This window comes from Heptranchias perlo, unplaced genomic scaffold (genome assembly GCF_035084215.1).
Source record: "Heptranchias perlo isolate sHepPer1 unplaced genomic scaffold, sHepPer1.hap1 HAP1_SCAFFOLD_323, whole genome shotgun sequence".
NCBI lineage: Eukaryota > Metazoa > Chordata > Chondrichthyes > Hexanchiformes > Hexanchidae > Heptranchias > Heptranchias perlo.
Window position 1 is genome coordinate 185,001 of NW_027139335.1, and position 12,753 is coordinate 197,753.

The 12,753-nt window shown below is 46.5% G+C and overlaps 1 protein-coding gene across 1 annotated transcript in view; it reads right to left on the reverse strand.

Annotated features, from left to right (window-relative positions):
• The window catches only part of LOC137311304 (nck-associated protein 1-like), a gene marked incomplete at its 3' end in the record, with an annotated part of 322,061 nt that overhangs the window by 184,995 nt on the left and 124,313 nt on the right, over positions 1-12,753 (reverse strand). The window contains exon 5 of the mRNA XM_067978594.1: positions 5,794-5,950. Within this exon, the coding sequence (XP_067834695.1) occupies positions 5,794-5,950 (157 nt within the window). The remainder of the gene's footprint in view (positions 1-5,793; positions 5,951-12,753) is intronic.

Here is a 12,753-nt window from a genome sequence, read left to right on the forward strand (position 1 = left end):
TGCCCCATCAAACACTCCCAGGGCAGGTACAGGATTAGATACAGAGTAAAGCTCCATCTACACTGTCCCATCAAACACTCCCAGGGCAGGTACAGGGTGAGATACAGAGTAAAGCTCCCTCTACACTGTCCCATCAAACACTCCCAGGGCAGGTACAGGGTTAGATGCAGAGTAAAGCTCCCTCTACACTGTCCCATCAAACACTCCCAGGGCAGGTACAGGATTAGATACAGAGTAAAGCTCCCTCTACACTGTCCCATCAAACACTCCGAGGGCAGGTACAGGGTTAGATGCAGAGTAAAACTCCCTCCACACTGTCCCATCAAACACTCCCAGGGCAGGTACAGCACGGATTAGATACAGAGTAAAGCTCCCTCTACACTGCCCCATCAATCACTCCCAGGGCAGGTACAGGATTAGATACAGAGTAAAGCTCCCTCTACACTGTCCCATCAAACACTCCAAGGGCAGGTACAGGGTTAGATACAGAGTAAAGCTCCCTCTACACTGTCCCATCAAACACTCCCAGGGCAGGTACAGGGTTAGATACAGAGTAAAGCTCCCTCTACACTGTCCCATCAAACACTCCCAGGGCAGGTACAGGGTTAGATACAGAGTAAAGCTCCCTCTACACTGTCCCATCAAACACTCCCAGGGCAGGTACAGGGTTAGATACAGAGTAAAGCTCCCTCTACACTGTCCCATCAAACACTCCCAGGGCAGGTACAGGGTTAGATACAGAGTAAAGCTCCCTCTACACTGTCCAATCAAACACTCCCAGGGCAGGTACAGCATGGGTTAGATACAGAGTAAAGCTCCCTCCACACTGTCCCATCAAACACTCCCAGGGTCAGGTACAGGGTTAGATACAGAGTAAAGCTCCCTCGACACTGCCCCATCAAACACTCCCAGGGCAGGTACAGCACGGGTTAGATACAGAGTAAAGCTCCCTCTACACTGTCCCATCAAACACTCCCAGGGCAGGTACAGGATTAGATGCAGAGTAAAGCTCCCTCTACACTGTCCCATCAAACACTCCCAGGGCAGGTACAGCACGGGTTAGATACAGAGTAAAGCTCCCTCTACACTGCCCCATCAAACACTCCCAGGGCAGGTACAGGATTAGATACAGAGTAAAGCTCCATCTACACTGTCCCATCAAACACTCCAAGGGCAGGTACAGGGTAAGATACAGAGTAAAGCTCCCTCTACACTGTCCCATCAAACACTCCCAGGGCAGGTACAGGGTTAGATACAGAGTAAAGCTCCCTCTACACTGTCCCATCAAACACTCCCAGGGCAGGTACAGGGTTAGATACAGAGTAAAGCTCCCTCTACACTGTCCCATCAAACACTCCCAGGGCAGGTACAGGGTTAGATACAGAGTAAAGCTCCCTCTACACTGTCCCATCAAACACTCCCAGGGCAGGTACAGGGTTAGATACAGAGTAAAGCTCCCTCTACACTGTCCAATCAAACACTCCCAGGGCAGGTACAGCACGGGTTAGATACAGAGTAAAGCTCCCTCCACACTGTCCCATCAAACACTCCCAGGGTCAGGTACAGGGTTAGATACAGAGTAAAGCTCCCTCGACACTGCCCCATCAAACACTCCCAGGGCAGGTACAGCACGGGTTAGATACAGAGTAAAGCTCCCTCTACACTGTCCCATCAAACACTCCCAGGGCAGGTACAGGATTAGATGCAGAGTAAAGCTCCCTCTACACTGTCCCATCAAACACTCCCAGGGCAGGTACAGCACGGGTTAGATACAGAGTAAAGCTCCCTCTACACTGTCCCATCAAACACTCCCAGGGCAGGGACAGCACGGGTTAGATACAGAGTAAAGCTCCCTCTACACTGCCCTATCAAACACTCCCAGGGCAGGTACAGGATTAGATACAGAGTAAAGCTCCATCTACACTGTCCCATCAAACACTCCCAGGGCAGGTACAGGGTTAGATACAGAGTAAAGCTCCCTCTACACTGTCCCATCAAACACTCCGAGGGCAGGTACAGGGTTAGATACAGAGTAAAGCTCCCTCTGCACTGTCCCATCAAACACTCCGAGGGCAGGTACAGGGTTAGATGCAGACTAAAACTCCCTCTACACTGTCCCATCAAACACTCCCAGGGCAGGTACAGCACGGATTAGATACAGAGTAAAGCTCCCTCTGCACTGCCCCATCAATCACTCCCAGGGCAGGTACAGGATTAGATACAGAGTAAAGCTCCCTCTACACTGTCCCATCAAACACTCCCAGGGCAGGTACAGGGTTAGATACAGAGTAAAGCTCCCTCTACACTGTCCCATCAAACACTCCCAGGGCAGGTACAGGGTTAGATACAGAGTAAAGCTCCCTCTACACTGTCCCATCAAACACTCCCAGGGCAGGTACAGGGTTAGATACAGAGTAAAGCTCCCTCTACACTGTCCAATCAAACACTCCCAGGGCAGGTACAGCACGGGTTAGATACAGAGTAAAGCTCCCTCCACACTGTCCCATCAAACACTCCCAGGGTCAGGTACAGGGTTAGATACAGAGTAAAGCTCCCTCGACACTGCCCCATCAAACACTCCCAGGGCAGGTACAGCACGGGTTCGATACAGAGTAAAGCTCCCTCTACACTGTCCCATCAAACACTCCCAGGGCAGGTACAGGATTAGATGCAGAGTAAAGCTCCCTCTACACTGTCCCATCAAACACTCCGAGGGCAGGTACAGGGTAAGATGCAGAGTAAAGCTCCCTCTACACTGTCCCATCAAACACTCCCAGGGCAGGTACAGGATTAGATACAGAGTAAAGCTCCCTCTACACTGTCCCATCAAACACTCCCAGGGCAGGTACAGGATTAGATACAGAGTAAAGCTCCCTCTACACTGTCCCATCAAACACTCCCAGGGCAGGTACAGGGTCAGATACAGAGTAAAGCTCCCTTTACACCGTCCCATCAAACACTCCCAGGGCAGGTACAGCACGGGTTAGATACAGAGTAAAGCTCCCTCTACACTGTCCCATCAAACACTCCCAGGGCAGGTACAGCACGGATCAGATACAGAGTAAAGCTCCCTCTACACTGCCCCATCAAACACTCCCAGAGCAGGTACAGGGTTAGATACAGAGTAAAGCTCCCTCTACACTGTCCCATCAAACACTCCCAGGGCAGGTACAGGGTTAGATACAGAGTAAAGCTCCCTCTACACTGCCCCATCAAACACTCCCAGGGCAGGTACAGGATTAGATACAGAGTAAAGCTCCCTCCACACTGTCCCATCAAACACTCCCAGGGCAGGTACAGGATTAGATACAGAGTAAAGCTCCCTCAACACTGTCCCATCAAACACTCCCAGGGCAGGTACAGGATTAGATGCAGAGTAAAGCTCCCTCTACACTGTCCCATCAAACACTCCGAGGGCAGGTACAGGGTTAGATGCAGAGTAAAGCTCCCTCTACACTGTCCCATCAAACACTCCCAGGGCAGGTACAGGATTAGATACAGAGTAAAGCTCCCTCTACACTGTCCCATCAAACACTCCCAGGGCAGGTACAGGGTTAGATGCAGAGTAAAGCTCCCTCTACACTGTCCCATCAAACACTCCCAGGGCAGGTACAGCACGGGTTAGATACAGAGTAAAGCTCCCTCTACAATGTCACATCAAACACTCCCAGGGCAGGTACAGGGTGAGATACAGAGTAAAGCTCCCTCTACACTGCCCCATCTCACACTCCCAGGGCATATACAGGATTAGATGCAGAGTAAAGCTCCCTCTACATTGTCCCATCAAACACCCCCAGGGCAGGTACAGGGTGAGATACAGAGTAAAGCTCCCTCTACACTGCCCCATCTAACACTCCCAGGGCAGGTTCAGGGTGAGATACAGAGTAAAGCTCCCTCTACACTGCCCCATCTAACACTCCCAGGGCAGGTACAGGATTAGATGCAGAGTAAAGCTCCCTCTACACTGTCCCATCAAACACTCCCAGGGCAGGTACAGCACGGGTTAGATACCGAGTAAAGCTCCCTCTGCACTGTCCCATCAAACACTCCCAGGGCAGGTACAGGGTTAGATACAGAGTAAAGCTCCCTCTACACTGTCCCATCAAACACTCCCAGGGCAGGTACAGCACGGCTTAGATACCGAGTAAAGCTCCCTCTGCACTGTCCCATCAAACACTCCCAGGGCAGGTACAGGGTTAGATACAGAGTAAAGCTCCCTCGACACTGTCCCATCAAACACTCCCAGGACAGGTACAGAATTAGATACAGAGTAATGCTCCCTCTACACTGTCCCATCAAACACTCCGAGGGCAGGTACAGGGTTAGATACAGAGTAAAGCTCCCTCGACACTGTCCCATCAAACACTCCCAGGACAGGTACAGCACGGGTTAGATACAGAGTAAAGCTCCCTCTACACTGTCCCATCAAACACTCCCAGGGCAGGTACAGGGTTAGATACAGAGTAAAGCTCCCTCTACACTGTCCCATCAAACACTCCCAGGGCAGGTACAGGGTTAGATGCAGAGTAAAGCTCCCTCTACACTGTCCCATCAAACACTCCCAGGGCAGGTACAGGGTTAGATACAGAGTAAAGCTCCCTCTACACTGTCCCATCAAACACTCCCAGGGCAGGTGCAGGGTTAGATACAGAGTAAAGCTCCCTCTACACTGTCCCATCAAACACTCCCAGGGCAGGTACAGGTTTAGATACAGAGTAAAGCTCCCTCCACACTGTCCCATCAAACACTCCCAGGGCAGGTACAGGGTTAGATACAGAGTAAAGCTCCCTCTACACTGTCCCATCAAACACTCCCAGGGCAGGTACAGGGTTAGATACAGAGTAAAGCTCCCTCCACACTGTCCCATCAAACAATCCCAGGGCAGGTACAGCACGGGTCAGATACAGAGTAAAGCTCCCTCTACACTATCCCATCAAACACTCCCAGGGCACGTACAGGGTTAGATACAGAGTAAAGCTCCCTCTACACTGTCCCATCAAACACTCCCAGGGCAGGTACAGCACGGGTCAGATACAGAGTAAAGCTCCCTCTACACTATCCCATCAAACACTCCCAGGGCACATACAGGGTTAGATACAAAGTAAAGCTCCCTCTACACTGTCCCATCAAACACTCCCAGGGCAGGTACACGGTTAGATACAGAGTAAAGCTCCCTCTGCACTGTCCCATCAAACACTCCCAGGGCAGGTACAGCACGGGTCAGATACAGAGTAAAGCTCCCTCTACACTGTCCCATCAAACACTCCCAGGGCAGGTACAGCACGGGTTAGATACAGAGTAAAGCTCCCTCTACACTGTCCCATCAAACACTCCCAGGACAGGTACAGGGTTAGATACAGAGTAAAGCTCCCTCTGCACTGTCCCATCAAACACTCCCAGGGCAGGTACAGCACGGGTCAGATACAGAGTAAAGCTCCCTCTACACTGTCCCATCAAACACACCCAGGGCAGGGACAGGGTTAGATGCAGAGTAAAGCTCCCTCTACACTGTCCCATCAAACACTCCCAGGGCAGGTACAGGGTTAGATACAGAGTAAAACTGTCTGTACTCTCACTGCAATTTCCCACAGTCCTAACCCAGATGGCCGATTCGATTGTTCTGGAATGCGTGCGTTGATACAATGATGGTAGATATTGATAACTGGTGAATGTTTGAGTAGCTAATTGACATTTTTGTTGTGAAGAGATTGAAAATTATTGAGCTCTTGCGCCATGTGTGCGAGCCCCTGAGAGATGGGTGCAGCATGTCTCACACCTCATTTGATACTTTACCCTTTAATGCCGCTGAAGAGCTCCTCGGTCACCTTGTGATGGAATAAGACCTCGTCTCTGAACAGCTCAATGCACAGACTGCACTGCATGGCTTGTTTCCACAGCTTCAGACAGGTCGCCTCGGAGTTCAAACAGTTGTGGCACAGCAGGAAGCCCACTAAATCAGTAAGAGAGAGTAATATTACAGCTGGTCCCAGCTACAACACACAGTACAAACAATGGGGTCATATTAAGCTCGCTGGCCAGGGGGGAATCCCTCGGGAAGCCCGCTGATCTTACACCAGGCCCAATATTACTCCCCACTGACTTCACTGGAGATTAAAATCGGACAGTGTGTCATACTGACTGCCTTCGTTTCCCATCGGGGGGGTTCGGCTAAAATGACCCCCAATATTGCTGTTATTCAGGCAATGGAATCAGGCCCATGGACTGTCAGCCCTGATTTGTTCTAAACAAGTATACAGGATATGTCACTTCGTACAGTTGTACACGATGCTACAATCAAACACTCAGGGAGGTGTGGTGGTACAGGACGTTGGCGAGGGGCACTCAGGGCAGAGCTATAGTGATAGGGGACTCGATTGTAAGGGGAATAGACAGGCGTTTCTGCGGACGCAACCGAGACTCCAGGATGGTATGTTGCCTCCCTGGTGCAAGGGTCAAGGATGTCTCGGAGCGGCTGCAGGACATTCTGGAGGGGGAGGGTGAACAGCCAGTTGTCGTGGTGCATATAGGCACCAACGATATAGGTAAAAAACAGGATGAGGTCCTACAAGCTGAATTTAGGGAGTTAGGAGTTAAACTAAAGAGTAGGACCTCAAAGGTAGTAATCTCAGGATTGCTACCAGTGCCACGGGCAAGTCAGAGTAGGAATGACAGGATAGCTAAGATGAATACGTGGCTTGAGAGATGGTGCAAGAGGGAGGGATTCAAATTCCTGGGCCATTGGAACCGGTTCTGGGGGAGGTGGGACCAGTACAAATTGGACGGTCTGCATCTGGGCAGGACTGGAACCAATGTCCTAGGGGGAGTGTTTGCCAGTGCTGTTGGGGAGGGTTTAAACTAATGTGGCAGGGGGATGGGAACCGATGCAGGAAGTCAGTGGGAAATAAAGTGGTGACAGAAACAAAAGGCAGTAAGGGAGAGTTTACAGAACATGACCGGACAGATGGTCTGAGAAAGCAGGGCAAAGACCAAGGGAAGTCTAGATTAAACTGCATTTATTTCAATGCAAGAAGTCTGATGGGCAAGGCAGATGAACTCAGGGCATGGATGGGTACATGGGACTGGGATGTTATAGCTATTACTGAAACATGGATAAGGGAGGGGCAGGACTGGCAGCTCAATGTTCCAGGGTACAGATGCTATAGGAAAGATAGAGCAGGAGGTAAGAGAGGAGGGGGAGTTGCGTTCTTGATTAGGGAGAACATCACGGCAGTAGTGAGAGGGGATATATCCGAGGGTTCGCCCACTGAGTCTATATGGGTAGAACTGAAAAATAAGAAGGGAGAGATCACTTTGATAGGATTGTACTACAGACCCCCAAATAGTCAACGGGAAATTGAGGAGCAAATATGTAAGGAGATTACAGACAGCTGCAAGCAAAATAGGGTGGTAATAGTAGGGGACTTTAACTTTCCCAACATTGACTGGGACAGCCATAGCATTAGGGGCTTGGATGGAGAGAAATTTGTTGAGTGTATTCAGGAGGAATTTCTCATTCAGTATGTGGATGGCCCGACTAGAGAGGGGGCAAAACTTGACCTCCTCTTGGGAAATAAGGAAGGGCAGGTGACAGAAGTGTTAGTGAGGGATCACTTTGGGACACGTGATCATAATTCCATTAGTTTTAAGATAGCTATGGAGAAGGATAGGTTTGGCCCAAAAGTTAAAATTCTAAATTGGGGAAAGGCCAATTTTGATGGTATTAGACAGGAACTTTCAGAAGTTGATTGGGAGAGTCTGTTGGCAGGCAAAGGGACGTCTGGTAAGTGGGAGGCTTTCAAAAGTGTGTTAACCAGGGTTCAGGGTAAGCACATTCCTTATAAAGTGAAGGGCAAGGCTGGTAGAAGTAGGGAACCTTGGATGACTCGGGAGATTGAGGCACGAGTCAAAAAGAAGAAGGAGGCATATGACATGCATAGGCAGCTGGGATCAAGTGGATCCCTTGAAGAGTATAGAGATTGCCGGAGTAGAGTTAAGAGAGAAATCAGGAGGGCAAAAAGGGGATATGAGATTGCTTTGGCAGATAAGGCAAAGGTGAATCCAAAGAGCTTCTACAAATACATAAAGGGCAAAAGGGTAACTAGGGAGAGAGTAGGGCCTCTTAAGGATCAACAAGGTCATCTATGTGCGGAACCACAAGAAATGGGTGAGATCCTGAATGAATATTTCACATCGGTATTTACGGTTGAGAAAGGCATGGATGTTAGGGAACTTGGGGAAATAAATAGTGATGTCTTGAGGAGTGTACATATTACAGAGAGGGAGGTGCTGGAAGTCTTAACGCGCATCAAGGTAGATAAATCTCCGGGACCTGATGAAATGTATCCCAGGACGTTATGGGAGGTTAGGGAGGAAATTACGGGTCCCCTAGCAGAGATATTTGAATCATCCACCGCTACAGGTGAGGTGCCTGAAGATTGGAGGGGAGCAAATGTTGTGCCTTTGTTTAAGAAGGGCGGCAGGGAAAAGCCTGGGAATTACAGACCGGTGAGCCTGACATCTGTAGTGGGTAAGTTGTTAGAGGGTATTCTGAGGGACAGGATCTACAGGCATTTGGAGAGGCAGGGACTAATTAGGAACAGTCAGCATGGTTTTGTGAGAGGAAAATCATGTCTCACGAATTTGATTGAGTTTTTTGAAGGGGTAACCAAGAAGATAGATGAGGGCTGTGCAGTAGACATGGTCTACATGGACTTCATCTCATGGGATCCAAGGTGAGGTAGCCAATTGGATACAAAATTGGCTTGACGACAGAAGACAGAGGGTGGTTGTGGAGGGTTGTTTTTCAAACTGGATGCCTGTGTCCAGCGGTGTGCCTCAGGGATCGGTGCTGGGTCCGCTGTTATTTGTTATTTATATTAATGATTTGGATGAGAATTTAGGAGGCATGGTTAGTAAGTTTGCAGATGACACCAAGATTGGTGGCATTGTGGACAGTGAAGAAGGTTATCTGGGATTGCAACGGGATCTTGATAAATTGGGCCAGTGGGCCGATGAATGGCAGATGGAGTTTAATTTAGATAAATGTGAGGTGATGCATTTTGGTAGATCGAATCGGGCCAGGACCTAATCCGTTAATGGTAGGGCGTTGGGGAGAGTTATAGAACAAAGCGATCTAGGAGTGCATATTCATAGCTCCTTGAAAGTGGAGTCACAGGTGGATAGGGTGGTGAAGAAGGCATTCAGCATGCTTGGTTTCATTGGTCAGAACATTGAATGCAGGAGTTGGGATGTCTTGTTGAAGTTGTACAGGGCATAGGTGAGGCCACACTTGGAGTACTGTGTACAGTTCTGGTCACCCTATTATAGAAAGGATATTATTAAACTAGAAAGAGTGCAGAAAAGATTTACTAGGATGCTACCGGGACTTGATGGTTTGACTTACAGGGAGAGGTTAGACAGACTGGGACCTTTTTCCCTGGAGAGTAGGAGGTTAAGGGGTGATCTTATAGAAGTCTATAAAATAATGAGGGGCATAGATAAGGTCGATAGTCAAAATCTTTTCCCAAAGGTAGGGGAGTCTATAACGAGAGGGCATAGATTTAAGGTGAGAGGGGAGAGATACAAAAGGGTCCAGAGGGGCAATTTTTTCACTCAAAGGGTGGTGAGTGTCTGGAACGAGCTGCCAGAGGCAGTAGTAGAGGCGGGTACAATTTTGTCTTTTAAAAAGCATTTGGACAGTTACATGGGTAAGATGGGTATAGAGGGATATGGGCCAAGTGCAGGCAATTGGGACTGGCTTAGTGGTATAAACTGGGCGACATGGACATGTTGGGCCGAAGGGCCTGTTTCCATGTTGTAACTTCTATGATTCTATGATTCTATGATTCCTCAGGATGGCAGCCTTTGAGCAGAACCTCCCAGAGGGAAGGTGAAAGGGAGATCTTTAAGCCAGGCGCCCACACGACCTGGAAATCAGGAACAGTACCGACCGTAAAACATCTCACCAGACACTCATCTCTGTATGTATTATTGGACCAGTCACAGTCTGATATATTATTGGACTAGTCACAGTCTGATATATTATTGGACTAGTCACAGTCTGATATATTATTGGACTAGTCACAGTCTGATATATTATTGGACCAGTCACAGTCTGATATATTATTGGACTAGTCACAGTCTGATATATTATTGGACTAGTCACAGTCTGATATATTATTGGACGAGTCACAGTCTGATATATTATTGGACCAGTCACAGTCTGATATATTATTGGACGAGTCACAGTCTGATATATTATTGGACTAGTCACAGTCTGATGTATTGTTGGACCAGTCACAGTCTGATATATTATTGGACTAGTCACAGTCTGATATACTATTGGACTAGTCACAGTCTGATATATTATTGGACTAGTCACAGTCTGATATACTATTGGACTAGTCACAGTCTGATATATTATTGGACTAGTCACAGTCTGATATATTATTGGACTAGTCACAGTCTGATGTATTGTTGGACCAGTCACAGTCTGATATATTATTGGACTAGTCACAGTCTGATATACTATTGGACTAGTCACAGTCTGATATATTATTGGACTAGTCACAGTCTGATATATTATTGGACGAGTCACAGTCTGATATATTATTGGACTAGTCACAGGCTGATGTATTATTGGACTAGTCACAGTCTGATGTATTATTGGACTAGTCTCAGTCTGATATATTATTGGACTAGTCACAGTCTGATATATTATTGGACTAGTCACAGTCTGATATATTATTGGAATGGTCACAGTCTGATATATTATTGGACCAGTCACAGTCTGATATATTATTGGACCAGTCACAGTCTGATATATTATTGGACTAGTCACAGTCTGATGTATTGTTGGACCAGTCACAGTCTGATATATTATTGGACTAGTCACAGTCTGATATACTATTGGACTAGTCACAGTCTGATATATTATTGGACTAGTAACAGTCTGATATACTATTGGACTAGTCACAGTCTGATATACTATTGGACCAGTCACAGTCTGATATATTATTGGACTAGACACAGTCTGATATACTATTGGACTAGTCACAGTCTGATATATTATTGGACTAGTCACAGTCTGATATATTATTGGACGAGTCACAGTCTGATATATTATTGGACTAGTCACAGGCTGATGTATTATTGGACTAGTCACAGTCTGATGTATTATTGGACTAGTCTCAGTCTGATATATTATTGGACTAGTCACAGTCTGATATATTATTGGACTAGTCACAGTCTGATATATTATTGGAATGGTCACAGTCTGATATATTATTGGACTAGTCACAGTCTGATATATTATTGGACCAGTCACAGTCTGATATATTATTGGACCAGTCACAGTCTGATATATTATTGGACTAGTCACAGTCTGATGTATTGTTGGACCAGTCACAGTCTGATATATTATTGGACTAGTCACAGTCTGATATACTATTGGACGAGTCACAGTCTGATATATTATTGGACTAGTCACAGTCTGATATACTATTGGACTAGTCACAGTCTGATATATTATTGGACTAGTCACAGTCTGATATATTATTGGACTAGTCACAGTCTGATGTATTGTTGGACCAGTCACAGTCTGATATACTATTGGACTAGTCACAGTCTGATATACTATTGGACTAGTCACAGTCTGATATATTATTGGACTAGTCACAGTCTGATATATTATTGGACGAGTCACAGTCTGATATATTATTGGACTAGTCACAGTCTGATGTATTATTGGACTAGTCACAGTCTGATGTATTATTGGACCAGTCACAGTCTGATGTATTATTGGACTAGTCACAGTCTGATATATTATTGGACTAGTCACAGTCTGATATATTATTGGACTCGTCACAGTCTGATATATTATTGGACTAGTCTCAGTCTGATATATTATTGGACTAGTCACAGTCTGATATATTATTGGACGAGTCACAGTCTGATGTATTATTGGACTCGTCACAGTCTGATATATTATTGGACTCGTCACAGTCTGATATATTATTGGACCAGTCACAGTCTGATATATTATTGGACCAGTCACAGTCTGATATATTATTGGACCAGTCACAGTCTGATGTATTATTGGACTAGTCACAGTCTGATATATTATTGGACTAGTCACAGTCTGATATATTATTGGACCAGTCACAGTCTGATATATTATTGGACTAGTCACAGTCTGATATATTATTGGACTTGTCACAGTCTGATATATTATTGGACGAGTCACAGTCTGATATATTATTGGACTGGTCACAGTCTGATATATTATTGGACCAGTCACAGTCTGATATATTATTGGACCAGTCACAGTCTGATATATTATTGGACTAGTCACAGTCTGATGTATTGTTGGACCAGTCACAGTCTGATATATTATTGGACTAGTCACAGTCTGATATACTATTGGACTAGTCACAGTCTGATATATTATTGGACTAGTCACAGTCTGATATACTATTGGACTAGTCACAGTCTGATATACTATTGGACCAGTCACAGTCTGATATATTATTGGACTAGTCACAGTCTGATATACTATTGGACTAGTCACAGTCTGATATATTATTGGACTAGTCACAGTCTGATATATTATTGGACGAGTCACAGTCTGATATATTATTGGACTAGTCACAGGCTGATGTATTATTGGACTAGTCACAGTCTGATGTATTGTTGGACCAGTCAAAGTCTGATATATTATTGGACTAGTCACAGTCTGATATACTATTGGACTAG